Below are 20,679 nucleotides of genomic sequence, written 5' to 3' on the forward strand. Positions count from 1 at the left end.
GTGGATTGCACTCTCAGCAAATTTGCAGATGATACTAAACTGGGAGGAGTGGTAGATACGCTGGAGGGGAGGGATAGGATACAGAAGGACCTAGACAAATTGGAGGTTTGGGCCAAAAGAAACCTGATGAGGTTCAATAAGGATAAGTGCAGGGTCCTACACTTAGGATGGAAGAACCCAATGCACCGCTACAGACTAGGGACCGAATGGCAAGGCAGCAGTTCTGCGGAAAAGGACCTAGGGGTGACAGTGGACGAGAAGCTGGATAGGAGTCAGCAGTGTGCCCTTGTTGCCAAGAAGGCCAATGGCATTTTGGGATGTATAAGTAGGGGCATAGCGAGCAGATCGAGGGACGTGATCGTTCCCCTCTATTCGACACTGGTGAGGCCTCATCTGGAGTACTGTGTCCAGTTTTGGGCCCCACACTACAAGAAGGATGTGGATAAATTGGAGAGAGTCCAGCGAAGGGCAACAAAAATGATTAGGGGTCTAGAGCACATGACTTATGAGGAGAGGCTGAGGGAGCTGGGATTGTTTAGTCTGCAGAAGAGAAGAATGAGGGGGGATTTGATAGCTGCTTTCAACTACCTGAAAGGGGGTTCCAAAGAGGATGGCTCTAGGCTGTTCTCAATGGTAGCAGATGACAGAACGAGGAGTAATGGTCTCAAGTTGCAATGGGGGAGGTTTAGATTGGATATTGGGAAAAACTTTTTCACTAGGAGGGTGGTGAAACACTGGAATGCGTTACCTAGGGAGGTGGTAGAATCTCCTTCCTTAGAGGTTTTTAAGGTCAGGCTTGACAAAGCCCTGGCTGGGATGATTTAACTGGGAATTGGTCCTGCTTCGAGCAGGGGGTTGGACTAGATGACCTTCTGGGGTCCCTTCCAACCCTGATATTCTATGATTCTACTTCCCTGAGCCACTTCCCCGCAGCCCCAGCATCATCCTCACCCTTATCTCAGGGCCTCAGCAATCAGCTGGGAGCTCGCGCTCACTCCCCTGACCCTGCCCTGCCTTCTGATTGGCTGTCTGCCTCAGTGCCCCGCCTCCTCCAGGGTCAGAGCAACCAATCAGAGCTCAATCTCCCTTCCCGTCCCTGGGTGGTCCCTGCAGCTGGGGGAAGAGCTCCAGGTGCGCCGTGGCCGAGGAAAGATTGGGACTCACAGCCTTAGGGCCACCCATCCAAGCCTTGAGGCTGCTTAGCTTGAGAGACAGAGTCACCCTCCCAGGTGGTAGAGCAGGAGAGCACCCCAGCCGGGACTGTCCCTGGAGCCCAAGCAAATCAGGTTCCAAATCTCCGACGCACTGTTGAAATTGCCAGCCTAAAAGATCAAGGAAAATGCTGATGGCTGAGTTCTCGGTATTAAAACAATTGCCCCCTTTTATTGACCAAAAATATGGAATGCAATCTCGTGGCCACTTGGTACGACTGAGAAGGCTCTGGGTTCCCTGGGCCGTCCGTAGCAGGTAGAGCAGCAGGGCACGGTCTTCATGCCGGCGTTAGGCATCTCTTTCGCTGTGTGACGTCAGCTGGGAAGGGTTTAGCTCAGCATTTGATGCGACTCCTGGGGACAGGAAAGCGAGACAGAGTCAGCTGCATAAAGGAACGGGGCTCGGGGTTGCTTTTTGCTACTTGCTGGGGCAGTTCTCTGGTGTCTTTCACTGCAAGGATCTCAAAGTGGCTCATTTTTGATATCTCTAAGGGTCCCCATCTAGCTCGGGGTCTCCATCCCTTGATCTAGCAAGAACACCTCGCTGTTCGACAGCGCTTGCCATCAGCAGACATCACAGAGCTTTGATAGAGGTCTGTGTCTTTCCCCATTTTAAAGATGGGGTGACTGGCACAGCGGGCAGACGTGATTTTCCCAAGGTGATCCTTCAGGCCAGTGGCAGAGCCGGGACTACAATCCAGGGCTCCTGAGCCCTCGTCCTCTGTGCTATCCACTGGGCAGCACTGTCCTATTGTACTGCCAGTCGCTAGAGACATAGATCTATTTATCTGGTCTGTTTATCTCTGCTCTCCAGCCAAATCTTGCTAATAAGTATGGGTTGTGACAAAGTGGGAATTTGGGGTAATTTCATAAAAAAAATTTATGAACCCTATGTGTGCCTCAGTTTCCCCTACATGCTGCATTGTTACCTAGTTGGGAGGGGAATGTCTTTGCTCTTGGGGCAGGCTAGGACACAGGTGTGAATGGTACCTCACTGTCTGGGACCTTAGGTCCTATATCCGTGGAGCTCTTGAGAAGACAATGACGGATCCAAATGCCCAGACATGGACACCTAGCAATCAATGACCCAGAGAGATATGGACTTCCCTGCCTCTTAGCAGCGGGGAGAGCCTATTTTACCAGCTCGGAAACAGAGGACTGTGGAAGTAAAGTGTGGGCTGTGGGAAGCAGTCGGGGGCACCCCTGGGAGTCTGACGAAGAAGATCAGAGTCAGGGACAGACAGAGAGCTTGAACAATGAGGGCTCACTACAGCTTGGCTGGGTTCTGGCTACCGGGAATGGCCTATGCTTTGATCTTCATTTCGCGATGCTAACCAAGGACTTCCTAGGCTGTGCTCCTGCTGACTAATAAACCTTGCTGTCTGCCAACGCTGGCCGAGTGTCCCTGCAGACAGGTCCATCCCTAGGGGGGCTGCGGGACCTGGGACAACCCCCTGCCCCAGGCCTCACCTCTTCCCACTTTCGCCCCACCCTCATTCCGCCCCTTCCCCCAAGCTCCCACCCCAGCCCCCATTCTGCCCTTCCCTCAAGCCCCTGCCCCCTCCTCTCCTGCGTGCTGCGGGAGCCGGAGAGGAGCTGCTGGCCTCTGTGCCACCCAGGTCCTGTGTGCCCTGAAGCAGGGCAGAGAGGAGCAGGGCTGGTCATGCTGCTGCCGGCCCCCCCGCCGCCCAGGCCCTGTCTCACTCCTGAAGCGCAGGGCCCCCCGAAGCATGGGGCCTGGGGTGTCTCTGCCTGCAGATGCTGGCGGAGGTGCCTTGCTCCCTAAGATTGTACACACCTCCCTCAGGGGTGGGACTCGCAGCTGACAGGGGTGCTGAAGGCCCAGAGGTCCAGCCTAAGGAGGAGGTGAAGCTGCGTGACTTACCCTGGAGGAAGAGTGAGAGATACCCCGAGGGGGTCTGGCTCACTGAGGCGTTTCCAAAGCGGGGGCCATCACATCATTCTGTGGCTCCGTGACATTGCTGTCATCTTTTAAAGCTTGTAAGCGACGTAACAAATCTGAATCTGTTGAAAGTCAATAGGATTCTTAAATCACTTTGATATTTTCAAAAGAGCCCATCCATCTATGCAACCATCCATCCCCTTACATGCACATCCCTCCCTCTACCCTCACACATGACTATCCATCCACCCGTCTAGCCCCATACACACCTCTCTGTCTAGCTAGCTGTATTGGAGTGATACATGCTTTGGGTATTTATATAAACGTTTTCACAATATGTTAGATACACCACGAGTATGATTATAATAAAATAAAATGCAAGTTATTCCTATTATTACAAGACACTCCCAGAAAATAGATGCTGATCTCAGTGACCCCGTTGTAAATCCGCAGTGACCCCACTGAGGCCAATGGCGTCAGGGCCGGATTCTGATCACAGTTGTAAAGATAAACCCAATGTAACTGGAGCCAGCTCCAACCCGGTTCCAGTCGCTATGTGGACAGTAGTGTAACCATGCTGGGTAGCCCGGCAGCCCTGGGAGCTGGAGCACTAGCTAACGGGGTTAGCAGGAACCATTCGGCCGTCTACACGGCAAAGGCCAGAGTTAACCCAACTTTGTCCTGACAAACTGAGTAAGCCCATGTTGAGTAAGCAGCTTCAAAACAGCCACCACCTGCCATCTGTGGAAGGCTGGGCTGGGTGGCTGCGGGGCCCATGCGCTGACCATGGTAGGAGTGCGTGTCTGGCCCAGGGACTGACCTGAATCTTCGTCACTGGACAAGCCTGGCTTGTGTTTCCCAGGCATGGGGTCAGCTACACCTGCTGGGAGAAAACAGGGAGTTCATTCAGAAACAGACAGGAGCGGCCTCCGCACCTCTCCCTCCCCTGCTGGGTTCCCGCCTGACACTTCTCCCACAGCCAGGATCCCTCCTGTTAGGGGGCTTATTCCTTCACCCACTTACTTCCCTGGTCCTTCTCGCATGAACAGAGAGCAACAGTACCCGAAGTCCAAAGGTGCAAACAATTCAATGTTTATTGGGGTGAGCTTCCAGCAAGCATGATTCCAGTTTCCTTCCTTAGTGTCCCCCTTCCCAGCTCTGACACCACAGAACCTTACACCTATGTCCCTGTTCCCATTCCTGCCCTTAGCCAAACATGATTCCAATTTCCCCACCCCCATTCCCATTTCCGCCCCCACACCCCCCCACTTCCTGATTGACTGCAGACTATATAATAAAACTTGAGTTCTGCTTAGCTATACCTTAACCAAATCATTTTACTGAAATTTAACTAACCAATCCTAACATAGTGTAACATGATTATTTAACCAATTATATCCCACCACCTTAATTAGTTTACACCCAGCAAAATTAATTATACAGCAGACAGAAACAATCACAGAACCAGACAGAGATTATACAGACAAACAATAGCAAAGTGGGAACTATAATGACAAAATGAAGGTGGTGGGATATAATTGGTTACACCTTGTGTAAAAATAATATGGCTAATATAATGTTATGGAGGTTAAACTGTATGGAAGGAATGTGCATTTTCCCAGGACGTGTGCAGTGTATATTGGAGAAGGGGTAAAAGAAATGCAAACAAAACATGGTACTTAATTAAAATCCTATTAGGGCTCCAAAAGGGGCCACAATAGGTTGTGCTTTCTTTTTCAGATCTCTGTGATTTGGAGCAGGAGATGAAAGTGGAAAGTAATCAGAACTCTGGTGGAAGTAAAATGTTTCCCTTTTAAGACAGTCTCTGAGCTGCTAACAGCTTTGGATCCAGAAGCATGCTAGTAAGCCTCTGTGTAAATGCAAATTACCTAGCTGATGGGCTCAAAGGAGCTTCAAATAATGAATACATCTGGTTAGCAAACAAGCTACTAGAAGACTCAGATTATGGCCCTTCAGGAAAGGGAGGTGAAAAAACAAGTCAAGCCTGAAAATAAGGGGGACAGGTTAACCTTCAGGGGTGTGTGTGTACAGTGCTAAAATCTGAAGCTGTGTCTCAGCTATTACCTGAGAATAAATTTAAAGCTTGATACAGCAGAGAAACTATTGCAAACATGGTCTGTTGTACAAGAGGGGAAATTGAGGTACACCACCTCATGAATTTCATAAATGACCGGTGAGTGCGGTAATTCACTAGCCTGACTATAGAACGAAATAAGGACAGCCTGGAGGTAATTCTTGTGTTTTTCCTGCAATTAGCAAGGAAATTTGTAAAAGAAAGTGGATATTATTATTATTATTATTATTATTATTAAGCAATAATCTGTCCCCACCAGGGGGGTGGAAATTGTTTCTTTTATTTTTCAGACACTCTACAAGCAAGCTGGCGCCAGCGGGAAAAATAACGCACAATACCATGGATCTGTGTTTTGTGTTTGTCTTGTTGCTAGCAATGTTGTGTTTTAATGAACAGAAAACCTCATGACATGGGTGGGGGATGGCTTCAAAAGGCTGACCTGGGGAGTGGGAAGGGGGGGAAGATGTGTATGGAAAGGCAAAATGCTCAATTAGGAGGCCAGCACCTGTGTAATAGCTACCGTGGTACCTGGAAAGGAAATGGTACCGGCAACTAAAGTGGTCCCCACAAGCCCTATGGAAATAATGAGAAGGGGAGGAGCTCACCGGGAATCAATGGAGGGGTGTGTAAAATAGCGTAAATCAACAGATGTTTGGATGTGCCCCTCTCCTATGACTATGGAGGAGCAGGATCAATGGCCTATGCAAGGGGTGGACAATTGGGTGTACTGTGTATAAGGTGTTTTGCTGGGAATGTACATATTACTGGGGGCACAATTACACCAGCCCATAACCAAACTACACCCATCTATATGCTGCTATCTGGACTTTGGTGCACAAATGGATCTGTGAATCTTATTGCTGTGAATAATCAAACCAGGGCATACTGCCTGATTCCGTACCAAGTGGTGAAGCTGGTCTGGACAATATCCCATTTCTCTGTGAACATTCAATGGACTTATGAAATGGACAAAAGCAAGCAAAACCTCCAGGGGCAGCTTGTTGCAACTGCCAGCAACTGGATACATAAGATCGTGACCCTGTCAAAGGAGGAGAGGCAGTGTTTTGGGGGTGTCTCGGATGTTGGACCTTACTGCAGTCGTCAGGACTCGCTGTTGCTGTGGATTTTGTATTGTTAACTGTACTTGTGTTACGTTGCATATGGAGATAACCTATAAGTAATAAGCCCTCCAAACCCTGCAGTGTACTAGACAACCCGGACCCAACCTTCTCTGGCCCACTCTAATGGGAAGTCTGGAACACTAATTGGAATAGATGTGGTATGCCCGGACGAGAGAAGGTGCAGGGCACTATACTACACAAGGGGCAGTGGGACAAATGGAATATCGACACCTTCCACCTTTCAGAGTAGCAGCCGTGTTAGTCTGTATTCGCAAAAAGAAAAGGAGGACTTGTGGCACCTTAGAGACTAACCAATTTATTTGAGCATAAGCTTTCGTGAGCTACAGCTCACTTCATCGGATGCATACTGTGGAAAGTGTAGAAGATCTTTTATACACACAAAGCATGAAAAAATACCTCCCCCCACCCCACTCTCCTGCTGGTAATAGCTTATCTAAAGTGATCACTCTCCTTACAATGTGTATGATAATCAAGGTGGGCCATTTCCAGCACAAATCCAGGGTTTAACAAGAACGTCGGGGGGGGGGGGGTAGGAAAAAACAAGGGGAAATAGGTTACCTTGCATAATGACTTAGGCTTGAATAGAGACTGGGAGTGGCTAAGTTAATTGTATCCAATTTGCAAATGAATTCCAATTCAGTCTCTCGCTGGAGTCTAGTTTTGAAGTTTTTTTTATTGTAATAGCGCAACTTTCATGTCTGTAATCGTGTGACCAGAGAGATTGAAGTGTTCTCCGACTGGTTTATGAATGTTATAATTCTTGACATCTGATTTGTGTCCATTTATTCTTTTACGTAGAGACTGTCCAGTTTGACCAATGTACATGGCAGAGGGGCATTGCTGGCACATGATGGCATATATCACATTGGTGGATGTGCAAGTGAACGAGCCCCTGATAGTGTGGCTGATGTTATTAGGCCCTGTGATGGTGTCCCCTGAATAGATATGTGGGCACAGTTGGTAACGGGCTTTGTTGCAAGAATAGGTTCCTGGGTTAGTGGTTCTGTTGTGTGGTATGTGGTTGCTGGTGAGTATTTGCTTCAGGTTGGGGGGCTGTCTGTAGGCAAGGACTGGCCTGTCTCCCAAGATTTGTGAGAGCGTTGGCTCATCCTTCAGGATAGGTTGTAGATCCTTAATAATGCGTTGGAGGGGTTTTAGTTGGGGGCTGAAGGTGACGGCTAGTGGCGTTCTGTTATTTTCTTTGTTGGGCCTGTCCTGTAGTAGGTGACTTCTGGGAACTCTTCTGGCTCTATCAATCTGTTTCTTCACTTCCGCAGGTGGGTATTGTAGTTGTAAGAATGCTTGATAGAGATCTTGTAGGTGTTTGTCTCTGTGTGAGGGGTTGGAGCAAATGCGGTTGTATCGCAGAGCTTGGCTGTAGACGATGGATCGTGTGGTGTGGTCAGGGTGAAAGCTGGAGGCATGTAGGTAGGAATAGCAGTCAGTAGGTTTCCGGTATAGGGTGGTGTTTATGTGACTATCGTTTATTAGCACCGTAGCGTCCAGGAAGTGGATCTCTTGTGTGGACTGGACCAGGCTGAGGTTGATGGTGTCGCTGATTTGAAGGTATACATTGTCCCCAAATGTAAAATAGTTAGAACACTATCCCCAATAATGTCACGGCCAACCTGGTGGCTGAACTTTGTGACTTTGTCCTTACCCATAACTATTTTACGTTTGGGGACAATGTATACCTTCAAATCAGCGGCACTGTTATGGGTACCTGCATGGCCCCACAGTATGCCAACATTTTTATGGCTGACTTAGAAGAACGCTTCCTCAGCTCTCGTCCCCTAATGCCCCTACTCTACTTGCGCTATATTGATGACATCTTCATCATCTGGACCCATGGAAAAGAAGCCCTTGAGGAATTCCACCATGATTTCAACAATTTCCATCCCACCATCAACTTCAGCCTGGTCCAGTCCACACAAGAGATCCACTTCCTGGACACTACGGTGCTAATAAACGATAGTCACATAAACACCACCCTATACTGGAAACCTACTGACTGCTATTCCTACCTACATGCCTCCAGCTTTCACCCTGACCACACCACACGATCCATCGTCTACAGCCAAGCTCTGTGATACAACCGCATTTGCTCCAACCCCTCACACAGAGACAAACACCTACAAGATCTCTATCAAGCATTCTTACAACTACAATACCCACCTGTGGAAGTGAAGAAACAGATTGATAGAGCCAGAAGAGTTCCCAGAAGTCACCTACTACAGGACAGGCCTAACAAAGAAAATAACAGAACGCCACTAGCCGTCACCTTCAGCCCCCAACTAAAACCCCTCCAACGCATTATTAAGGATCTACAACCTATCCTGAAGGATGAGCCAACGCTCTCACAAATCTTGGGAGACAGGCCAGTCCTTGCCTACAGACAGCCCCCCAACCTGAAGCAAATACTCACCAGCAACCACATACCACACAACAGAACCACTAACCCAGGAACCTATTCTTGCAACAAAGCCCGTTGCCAACTGTGCCCACATATCTATTCAGGGGACACCATCACAGGGCCTAATAACATCAGCCACACTATCAGAGGCTCGTTCACCTGCACATCCACCAATGTGATAAATGCCATCATGTGCCAGCAATGCCCCTCTGCCATGTACATTGGTCAAACTGGACAGTCTCTACGTAAAAGAATAAATGGACACAAATCAGATGTCAAGAATTATAACATTCATAAACCAGTCGGAGAACACTTCAATCTCTCTGGTCACACGATTACAGACATGAAAGTTGCGCTATTACAATAAAAAAACTTCAAAACTAGACTCCAGCGAGAGACTGCTGAATTGGAATTCATTTGCAAATTGGATACAATTAACTTAGGCTTGAATAGAGACTGGGAGTGGCTAAGTCATTATGCAAGGTAACCTATTTCCTTGTTTTTTCCTACCCCCCCGCCCCCCGACGTTCTTGTTAAACCCTGGATTTGTGCTGGAAATGGCCCACCTTGATTATCATACACATTGTAAGGAGAGTGATCACTTTAGATAAGCTATTACTAAAAGGAGAGTGGGGTGGGGGGAGAGAAAACCTTTTGTAGTGGTAAACACCCATTTTTTCATGCTTTGTGTGTATAAAAAGATCTTGTATACTTTCCACAGTATGCATCCGATGAAGTGAGCTGTAGCTCATGAAAGCTTATGCTCAAATAAATTCGTTAGTCTCTAAGGTGCCACAAGTTCACCTTCCACCTTGATGCCTGGCCCTATCAGGAAATGTGTCGCCATATATCCTATGCTTTTCCAGGGATACCTGGGCAGGAGGATCCCAAAAGAAAAAGAAAAAAAGAGGTGGAGTGTTAGGATATAGATATTCAGGCCCTGTCTGTAAAGGCCTAGATTCTAAGAATTTAGGTGTATTCTTATCTCTTAGCTAGTTAGAGGTATAAAAGAAAGAATCAAAATCACTGTCTGCAGGTGTAAGGGCCTTCTCTTACTGTGATAGTCTGAGGCCCTGTGCTTAGGCTAAGGCCTTTGGCTAAGCAACAGAGGCAGCCATAAGCTGGGAAGTGACCGGTCACATCCTCACATTGCAAACTAGTCACATTGAAAGAAGTTGCTATTGGGCTGTTAGGAATACAATCCTGTCCTGATAATGCCTATCGCCTCCAGAGAAAGGGAAGTGCCTAGAAAATGTAAAAAGAAACTTAGTTTGATAGCATCCTGTCTGGCAAGAACTCGCTTATCAACAGCTGGGATGTGAAATCCTCACTTCTGTGTTGTTCTATGACTGTAGTCCCCATTTCCCCATTGTTTGTCTGTATAATCTCTGTCTGGTTCTGTGATTGTTTCTGTCTGCTGTATAATTAATTTTGCTGGGTGTAAACTAATTAAGGTGGTGGGATATAATTGGTTACATAATCATGTAATAATATGTTAGCATTGGTTATTTAAATTTCAGGAAAATGATTGGTAAAGGTATAGCTAAGCAGAACTCAAGTTTTACTATATAGTCTGCAGTCAGTCAGGAAGTGTGTGTGTGTGTGTGGGTGGGAAATGGGAACAGGGAATGGGGGTGGGGAAACTGGAATCATGTTTGGCTAAGGGCAGGAATGGGAACAGGGACACAGGTGTAAGGCTCTGTGGTGTGAGAGCTGGGAAGGGGGACACTAAGGAAGGAAACTGGAATCATGCTTGCTGGAAGTTCACCCCAATAAACATCGAATTGTTTGCATGTTTGGACTTCGGGTATTGTTGCTGTCTGTTCATGCGAGAAGGACCAGGGAAGTAAGTGGGTGAAGGAATAAGCCCCCTAACACCTCCCCCCATCCCTCTATCCCAGCCTGTGCTCCTTCCTTCCTTCTGCCTGCTGCTGGGGTCCCTCCACTCTCCAGGGGAAACCCCTCAGCCCCTTTTTCTACCTCTCTATATTAATAGATCTGTCCTTCCGGGTTGTCGTCCACCACCCAACAACTTTATGTCACTCTCTGGTGCATGGTCTCTCTCTGATACAGAATTGCCCAGCGTGGAGCATGTGGCAAATTTCTGTAATGTATTTGTTTAAGTGTGCCTCTGTTTCCCCACTCTCAGTGCAGTGATCCCCACTGGGTGTGTGTGTGGGGGGTTCATTTCCCGTTTGGGGATTGGGCTGGTACAAGCGAACCAACCGAAGGGAATTGCCTTAGTGAGACAGAGGAAGACCCTAGCACCCTTTGTGGGCCTAGGACAGGAAGTTAGGTGTCTAAACCCCTTTGGATCTGTGATACCCAGTGGCAGCCTGGCCTGAGAAGGGGCTGCACAAATTCTGCCCTTCGGGGGCTGTGCCAAGGAAGCCAGCAGCATTGTTGATTTCTCTGCCTGGCAGGCTGATAAGCAGGCAGTTCCTGTACGTGGAGATCCATCAAGACAAGATCCCCCTTAGGGAGGGGGCGATCCCGCCCTTGAGAGCCCCTCACTCACCCTTCCCTGTAGCCTGGAACAGGTTGCGGGCCAGGTTCTTCTTGTCCATGTCCTCCAGCACCTTCCCAGCCACCTCCACCGCGTAATCCTCCTCGTAGTAGCTGACCAGCAGGCGAGTGATATCTACAGCGTCTGCTTTTTCCAGCTGGCTCCATTTGATACGGTTATAACCTGGCTTGGCCTGGGAATTGTTCAACTTGTCTTTAAAGGTCTTCAAGTCCGACTCGCCCAGCTCACTAACGGTGTCAAACAGGTGGTCCCTCGGCGTCTTTGCCATGATCCCTCTTTGCCCCGAGACAGGGCAGGAAGGAGGGAGGGGTCCCAGGAAGGAAAGTGAAAAACTTTCGCCACCTTCATCCAGCGGAGTCCCGCCCTCTTCCCTTCTGCGCCGCTGGCCTGGGCTCAGTTAGAAGATTAACAGTTTTGCTCCCACTCTGGCTCCCGATTCTTGTGGCCCTTTTGTGGAGTCAGGGGTTTTGCTGCTTTGGGGGCAGCAGGCGGCTCAGATTCACTCCTGTTGCCCTGTGTTATTCAAACACTCCTGGGCATGGAGACTGGGAGGGCAAAGTGAGAGGAGATGGGGTTGGGGGGGAAGTAGGCAGGAGGGAGGGCAAGAGCAATCACCACACACACAGAGATACCGTTACACACCACACACAGAGACAGTCACACAGAGACACAAGGACACACAGACAGTTACACACAGGAACCCTCCCCCGCCCCCGAGACAGTTATACACACAGACACACACACTACACACAAATACCAACAGATACACACTGACCACCCCACACATTTACAGATCAGAGGAAAGTGGAATATCCCATTCCTCCAGCAACAGGAAATGGGGATGTGCCAATAAAATCTTGAAGCTAGTCTTAGACAAAAGTCTCATTGTTTACCTAAGGAAGGAATCTCTTTGTTTAGCTAACAAGAACCGGCCAAAAACTAACATACAAAGGGTAACACACTGTTTGCCTACACAGAGTGACTCATTGTGCCCGGTAAATTCAAACCAGTTAGGAAGAGCTTGCCGTGAGACCCACAAAACTGAAGGTGCATGAGGGCAAATGTTTTGATCCCCCAAAAGAAATCCAAACTAAGGAACTTTCACCCCAGATTAGAAGCTGTACATTTCTCTGCTTGATGAGTCAGAGACACTGCCTCGCTCAGGCCTGGAAGATGTGAAGTGAATGGTATTAAAAATAACATATGGACTATGTCCACTATATTTAGAGCTGTGGTTCTCAAACTTTTTGTACTGGCAAACCCTTTCACACAGCAAACCTCTGAGTGTGACCCGCCCCCTTATAAATTAAAAACACATGTTTTATATTGAACACTATTTGAAATGCTAAATGTATAACCCTATTGTTTAAAATGAGTTGACCTTTTCTCACCGCTTTTAAATTAAGACAAACACACATTTTTATCAAATTATTTTTATGAGCTGAAAAGTTATTTTTAAAAATAGTTACTGTTTAATACTGGGGATGGGGGCAAGAAGAAACTTTGTCAGTATCACTTTTCACAGCAAATTTGGGGCACCACTGCCACCCTTCCCTCTGCGCTTTCAGACCTGGGGGGCTCTGGAAGCAGCACCTCCATGAGCAGCAGCACAGAAGAAGGGCGGCAATGGGGCACTAAGGCTGCTGTGAAATGTGATATTTGTTTGTTTGTTAATATCACGTTTCATAGCAGACTTGCTAGCTAGCTAGCTGGGAGTCTGAAAAGTGATATTAACAAACATACGAATATCACTTTTCACAGCAGACTTACTAGCGTCCCATTGCCACCCTTACTTCTGCACTGCTGCCGGTGTCAAATGCTGCCTTAGGAGCATTCAATGCAGCTCTTCAGTTGCTCAACAATCAAGTCCTCTAATGTTGTCTCAGTCCCACCTTTTTAGTAGCAAGACAAAAAACCTGCCTGCACGATCCTACAATCCCCAGAGTCCTTAAAGTGGCGATAATACAAATATCTACTTTGTTTAGGAATAACAATCACCGCATTATATGTTTACAATGGCCCTTAAATAAGATGAAAATTTTGATGGGGCATCTGTTTGTTTTCCAGCATCTGTAGGTCTTTTAAATAAAAATAGTTTGTGAGAACCGAGCTGTCATGTCTTGAGAAAAGACACCTATTTAAAGCAAAAAAAGCCGAAATAAGTGTAGTAGAATCCTGGGAAAATAAAACAAACCTGTTTAAAATAAAGCAAGAGTTCCCGTGGTCTGCATAAAAAATTGATGTTTGAGCCATGTGTTGGCTCGACCCTGTTGAACTGATTTGGTTTAACCACCCCCTGCTGAAATGGGCAGGGCTGACTCCATTGCCTTCAGTGATTCTGGAGGCCTAGTTCTAGACGTGATTATCCACGCTTGTTTCCATCAGGGTTAAAGCTATTAGTTATCAGTAATTAGGTCTGATGGGCCTTCACCCACAGCAAAGGGATGGTGAGCTCTGATTAATATTAAATCAAATAGAGTCTCAGGAGTTCATCGTTTGGATAGTTTAACTAAAACCCAAGGAGTTTGTAGAATGCTATGGGTCAGTCTTTCTAGCAGCTCAAAGACATTAAAAGTTTAAAAACCAATGATTTTCAAAAGTAAACAAGGGTCTAACCCAAACCTGAAATGTTGCAAGGATTCATAAACCTCCACAACAGAAGAATATCTGTGAGAACAACCAAACATTTAAACGCTAGAGGGATTTGCAGGGTGTTTACTAAGTTGTGCTACATCCATTTTTGTTTGTAAATAAACACAAACTTTAAGCACAAAAGAAAGAGGTTTAAAATGAAGAAAACACCTTAAGACATTCATTGACGTCTGCAAGATCCCGGTGATGGGGTGCTCCACTCACTGCTAGGATGGCATCTCCTCCTGGTCATTCTGGGGAATAGCTCACTGGATCCACGCTCGTTCCTGCAGTTGCTTGCCATCTCTCCACCTTTCTCTCTGGATTTGAAGCCCCTCTGTTGCTCCTCAAGCTACTGCCTCTTTGCGACTCAGCCCTCCAGCCAGATCGCTAGATGCATCTTCCAAAGACTCCTTCAGCGACCCCAAGCAATATTCCTATTCGCTGCCTCGTAGTACCAGTCCTGCAGTGGCTGGCAGGGGAACCTCAGCCCACCTGTACTCTGGCTCACTCTAGCCAGCAGTCAAGGTTTGTTCCTGTCTAGACCTTACTGCCTTTCCCTGAGCTCTGTCCTACTTTCCTGGCTTCTCTCCTCCCAGGCCAAATGCACCTCCCTTCTCCCAGGATGTGACTGTAGACTTTCCCAGCAACCCCCTTCTGCTCCCAATTTCCTGCCTTTATAGTCCCAGCCCAGCGTCCTCCTTCTGAGCTGGGCTCCCTTAGCCCCCTGATTCCCCTCAGCTGTGGCTTGTTGGGTTAATTAGCTCCCTAAGCTGTTGCCAGCGGGGGAGTGAGGTGGGAGGAAGTTTTGTTTCATGGTCTCTGTGTGTATATAATGTCTTCTGCAGTTTCCACGATATGCTATGCATCCGATGAAGTGAGCTGTAGCTCACGAAAGCTCATGCTCAAATAAACTGGTTAGTCTCTAAGGTGCCACAAGTACTCCTTTTCTTTTTACGAATACAGACTAACACGGCTGTTACTCTGAAACCTACATTAACCCTGCCCCTCAAGACCCCAACCCTCGGGCGGGCAGGTACCTTCTCCCCTGGAGCAGTCACGGCTAGGCCCACAGGTCATCCCGTTCATTCTCCCCGTCTCCCACCATGAGGAGCAACTTGCTGTTTTCCTCCCTGGCACCCCTTGAATTTCTCTCTCAGGAACTCTGCGTCTTCTCATGATACTCGCAAGGCCAGGTTGGCTTTCACTTTCTTCTGTAGCCCTGGCCCTAGCTCTGTGGGCTCTCTCTGCACCCCTTCTCCCAAGGTCTGAGTTCCTGTCTTGCCCCAGTTAGTCTCCGTATTGGTCCCTACATCCTTCAGCTTGGCCTCTGAGGGACTCTTTCGAGTTTCTCCTCTCCAATTACAAGTTTCTCTTCTCCTTTTCGTGCCCTTTGGCCTTCACCACCACCTCAGCGCACCCTCTCTGGGTATCTGGCACTTCCTTCTGGAAAGCTTACACCCAAATAAATTTGTTAGTCTTTAAGGTGCCACAGGGACTTCTCGTTTTTTAAAAAATTTACTGGGGTTTTTACTCTGCAATACGTGTGTTGTGTGTGTTTTAAAATGGTTTAAAAGGGTGGTTTTAATGTTTAAAATGTTGTTTGTGATTTAGGGGCATATGCAGGAGATAGACGTGGGTATAGTGAGAAATATTTGTTCTAATGACTTTGAGTTGTGAGAAAGTATGATCCATAGTGTTCTACAAACTCCTGAGGTTTTATTTCATTTAATATTAACTATAGCTCATCATCCCCACCCACCCCTCTTACTGTGGGTGAATGTCCATCTTGACTGGCTCTTCTCATAAAATCATAGAAGATTAGGGTTGGAAGGGACCTCAGGAGGTCACCTAGTCCAACCCCCTGCTCATAACAGGACCAACACCAGCTAAATCATCCCAGCCAGGGCTTCGTCAAGCCGGGCCTTACAAACCTCTGAGGATGGAGATTCCCCCACCTCCCTAGGGAACCCCCCAGAACGCATTCTCGAAACAAGACGGCCTCTTCCATACTGCGATGGGACTTCCAGGGTAGTGCTGCTGGCCAGCTGGCCAACCATTGAGCTCCAGAGATTGTGGGGTTCTGGCTTAGACCCTCATGATATACCGATTCTGATTGGTACAGGTTTCCCTTCTGAGATGGCCTAACGGGGTGAAACCCTTGCTGATTGGTCGAGGGTGGTGGGGGGAGTTGTTAGAGAGGTCACACAACCCTCTTCTGGCAGGTCACTCTGACCCGGAACTTACCCTGATTGGTCAAATCTGCTTGGGGGTGGTCCTAAAGGTCTGAAACTCACTCCGATTGCCACCCCCTGCTTCTAGTCATGTGTCAATGTTGCCCCCAGAAGTAATGCCCCAGGGGTTGGGGTTTATGGGTCAAGGGGTTAGGTCAATGTTTGATTCATGTTGTACCCCTTTTACTACTGGTATGAGTACCTAACCTGCACGTAGCTTTTAAATATTAAAAGAAATTGCTTAAAGGGGGATTCCATTTCCTAGCCTGGGTTAGCACAGAAATACAATCCTTGATGAAACATACGAAGCCTCTGCTAAGAAAAGGAGCAAAGGAATTTGCTATACTCTGGTGCCATGTACTGGATATCGAAGGAACTGAGCGATCCAAATGAGAGCCAACAGCCGAGCAGAAAATACCTCCACCGAACCCCAAAACAGGATGTGTAAAGTGTCAGAAGTTGCTGACTCCAGCAAAGAAGCTGCCGCAATATGGACAGACTCCCCCTATCCCAGGGTGACCAGCAATGAGAGGAAGCCGTGAGATTTCATTTCAGAGACTGTCTTTCTTTTTGTGGCTCAGGTCAAGTCTACATTAAAAAGTTAAGTCAACCCAGCTACGTTGCTCAGGGGTATGAAAAATCCATATCTCTGAGCAATATAGTTAAGTTGACCTAACCCCCAGTGTAGACAGCACTAGGTAGCTACTGCCTCTCTGGGGTGGGGGGGGGGGAGGGGAGGGTGTGGATTAACCCCTCCCGTCGCTGTCGTGAGTGTCTATACTGAAGTGGTAACTGCTAGTTCCCTTGTTGTGGCTGCACTCTCTCTAGTGAGACCCCAAGGAACTGTAGTTTGGCTTCTAAGTAATGCTACGTGGATGTTCCTCTTTCAAACACCCACATTAATTGACCTAAGAGAACCTCACAGCAAATGTTTAAGCACCTGCGTTTGATGCTTGAAACACGTCCCTTTCAAAGCCAACATGAGAAATAGCAGGAACCAGATTCCTCAGAGTGCTGTGAGATGTAACTTTACTCCTTGGAAAATTACCTGAAGTGCAGTAAGTGTGTTAGAAATACTGAAGAACTGATAACTGTTGATTACAGGTCTTGGTGGTTCATGGTGAATTAAGAAACTGGTTGGCTGGTTAAGAATAACCCATGTCCTCATTTGAGACATTCTGACCGAGGCTGAAGTAGATCTGAGACGGACCCAACTTTAAAACCAGAAAGCCAGCACTTCCGGGACTCAGTAAAAAGGGGTGATCCAAATTCCAAATTAAATTCCAGCCCAACACTGGCTATAATGCTTATCCAAGAGGAAAATCTAGTTGGTTAGCTTTTCAGAAGAAATGTAACGGGCATCTCTGCAAATGGAAAAATTGACCCCCATTCACAATAACACATCTCCCTGCTGCCCTGGATCAAACCCATGGGCCCATCTAGCCAGGTATCCTGCCCCTCCCTGCCATCTCTAATCTGACCAATGGACCCATCTAGGCCAGTGTCACACCCCTTCCTGCTCGGCTGTGTGTGATGATCAGTGGTAATAATGCTGTTTCCCCTCCCACACTTTGTCTGTTCAGTCTATGAGCTCTTCAGTGTAGGGACAGACCCTCACTGTGGCTCTGTGCAGTGCCAGGAACAATTGGGGCCTGATCTTGGTTGGGGTCTGTGCAGCGCCCGGCACAATGGAGCCCCGATCTTGGTCAGGGTGTATGAGGCACATGGCACAACAGGGACCCTCACATGGTTTGCAACCTCCAAATGCTAACACAATAAGCGATAATAACAAAATTGCTGTAATGCGCTCACATGGGTGTGTGCCAGGAGGATAAATCCACTAACGCTGGTTCAGTGCCCAGTCACTAGGGCGTCCAGGCCAATATAAATATATAGCCAATCCCATATAGATTGATTGGGGGCAGCACGGCAGATAGAAGCCCAGACACACACGTACACACAGGAGGCAGAGTGGACATGATCATGTTTTATTGGTGACCATATCTGGGTGGATGCAAACATGCTCAGACCCTGGCCATGGCTGTCCAGATCCAGGAGGCTTGGAACCACATCGGGTCACTGCCCATCCCAGGGAGCTTGGAGCTGGGCCGCATGGGCTCCGAATGCGACCAATATGAACTTATACTGTATAAAACTTTGCATCTGATGAAGGGTTTTTTTGCCCATGAAAGCTTACGCCCAAATAAATCTGTTAGTCTTTAAGGTGCCACCGGACTCCTCGTTGTTTCAGACAGAACAAAGTAAGTCACAAAGGAAAATGAAACAAAACACACAAGACTAAACTTAATACATTAAGAAACTGGTTACAAATGATAACTTCTCACCCTAGATGTTATTTCAGGTAAAATCCTTCTCAGGTCAGTTGCCTTTTCTGACCTGGGTCCAGCAGTTCTCTCCCACCCCTGTGGTTACAATCCTTTTGTTTCCAGGTGCTTTCAGGTATCTCTTTGGGGTGGGGAGGCCGTCTCCTAAGCCAGCTGAAGACAATCCTTTTTTACTTCCCCCGCCTTATATAGAATTTCCCTAAGGAGGGAAACCTTTGTTTTGGATACCCACCCACCCCCTGTGGTTAAGTACCAAATTCAAGATGGATTCCAATATCAGGTGACATGGTCACTTGTCTCTGTAAGACCCCAGTCTCCATTCTTCCTGGGCTGGCGCACAGGTACACAGGAAGGCTTGCGGGTAAACAAAGCCATTCACAACTCATTGTTTCTGAAGCACCCTTAATGGCTTCCATTTAATATGTCTACATCAGTAATACAAGTTTATACCTTCTCCTCCTAACTCCAGACGTAGAAATAATCCATGCAAACAAATAGGATGAAGAAAAGGAGGACTTGTGGCACCTTAGAGACTAACCAATTAATAGGATGAACACACTTAGTAGATTATAACCTTTCTAATGATAGGTTACACGGGGCATTTAGCATAAAGCACACTCCAGTCACGTCATATTCATCTTCATAAGCATATGGAGTACAACATCACAGGGTCGTTCAAGGGTTGTTCTGCCTTGTGCATGCCATTACCAATCTGAACAATGTGTATCTTTTCTGTTTTAGTGGTGTTAAATTTAAGTCAAGTGGGTTAGTAATGCCTATTAAAAACTGGTTTGAATTTCATCCTGGTATCGGAGCTCACTCTGGAGGATAGATTCTTTTTGAAAAACCGGGAGAGGCGTTATTGCAGTGGGTTCCACAGTGCCACATACGTGAAGAGTAAAACAAAAATTTGGAGTAGTGACACTGCAAACGAGGCCTCCAGATATACATTTTTTGTAATTAGTTACTACTCAGTACTGGCCATCCATGTTATAAGTTACCCTGAAAGCTGATTGTCTCCATTGGGGAAGCTTTGCTGGGCAGGAGACAGGAGCGGTCAGCTTCTCTATTTCACTGCACTGAGCTGAGCCACTGTGACCACACACTGGAGTGGCTCAAAACCATCCCATCGGCACATGTATCAATATCCCTTAATGGAGCAACAAGACAAGTGTGGTTCCTTCCGCGTTTGTGTTACTGTGTGGAACTCCAATCGTTGCACTAGATCCAGATATCAACCTATATCTTTCGAATAACACGTGACCGGGTTAGGATGCCGTGTCACTGATCCCAAATCATGAATTGTGCTAAAAGGAACTTGCCTACATAATTAACATATTGTTGATCTAGTGTAGCATTGCTGAGCACTGGGAACAGACAACTGGGGAGGGATAGCTCAGTGGTTTGCGCATTGGCCTGCTAAACCCAGGGTTGTAAGTTCAATCCTTGAGGGGACCATTTAGGGATCTGGGGCAAAAATTGGGGATTGGTCCTGCTTTGAGCAGGGGGTTGGACTAGATAACCTCCTGAGGTCCCTTCCAACCCTGATATTCTATGAACACCATTCAATTAGCTGTTTATCTCTAATAAGATCAGGCCGTTTTCCTTTTTCAATATTTTCTCATGAACTGGTTCTGGGGGTTAGCACATAACACCCATAAGTGGTACACGTAAGTTCTCTACTAGTACAATTTCCCCTTGCCTTTAGGATGTTTACAATAACCGATTTTTACTTGTCTTTGATTAAACAGTTTAGCGACATCATGCATACTTTTCAGAGTAGCAGCTGTGTTAGGCTGTATCCGCAAAAAGAACAGGAGGACTTGTGGCACCTTAGAGACTAACCAATTTATTTGAGCACAAGCTTTCGTGAGCTACAGCTCACTTCATCATGCATACTATAAGAGGGGCATCGTTTCTCAGTAGCCAGGCCCTCACTGCCATGGTTCAGAGATGGTTTCCGCTGTCTGGTGGTCTAAATGGTTAATGTGCTTTTAATGTATGTACTTACCATGCAATAGGAACCAAGTTACTTATAACACAATCTATGCTTTTGTTCTCATTTTCCCCAATTCTTTAGCACAAGTAGACCTGCTTTTGCAAAGACGTTTATTTTTACTTCCTTATCTTGTGCATTACTAGTTTTCCATAATAAAAATAACGCTTCACTGCTAAAAC

General features: G+C 47.1%; 2 protein-coding genes across 3 annotated transcripts in view; both read right to left on the bottom strand.

Annotated features, from left to right (window-relative positions):
- The window catches only part of LOC141989307 (uncharacterized), a 191,044-nt gene that overhangs the window by 23,569 nt on the left and 146,796 nt on the right, over nt 1–20,679 (bottom strand). The gene's annotated exons all lie outside the window — the stretch shown is intronic.
- LOC141988591 (pyrin domain-containing protein 1-like) lies at nt 1,361–14,262 on the bottom strand. Of its 2 annotated transcripts, none has more exons than XM_074954439.1 (5): nt 14,094–14,262; nt 11,283–11,836; nt 3,935–3,997; nt 3,097–3,236; nt 1,361–1,565 (listed from the first exon to the last, which is right to left on the bottom strand). In XM_074954439.1, the coding sequence occupies exons 2-4, from the start codon at nt 11,557–11,559 to the stop codon at nt 3,136–3,138; spliced, it is 441 nt and encodes a 146-aa protein (XP_074810540.1). In that variant the 5' UTR covers nt 11,560–11,836; nt 14,094–14,262; the 3' UTR covers nt 1,361–1,565; nt 3,097–3,135. The 2 variants fall into 2 exon arrangements, with proteins under 2 accessions (XP_074810540.1, XP_074810541.1); XM_074954440.1 differs by having other exon boundaries at nt 3,935–3,994; nt 14,094–14,258.

This window comes from Natator depressus, chromosome 6 (genome assembly GCF_965152275.1).
Source record: "Natator depressus isolate rNatDep1 chromosome 6, rNatDep2.hap1, whole genome shotgun sequence".
NCBI lineage: Eukaryota > Metazoa > Chordata > Testudines > Cheloniidae > Natator > Natator depressus.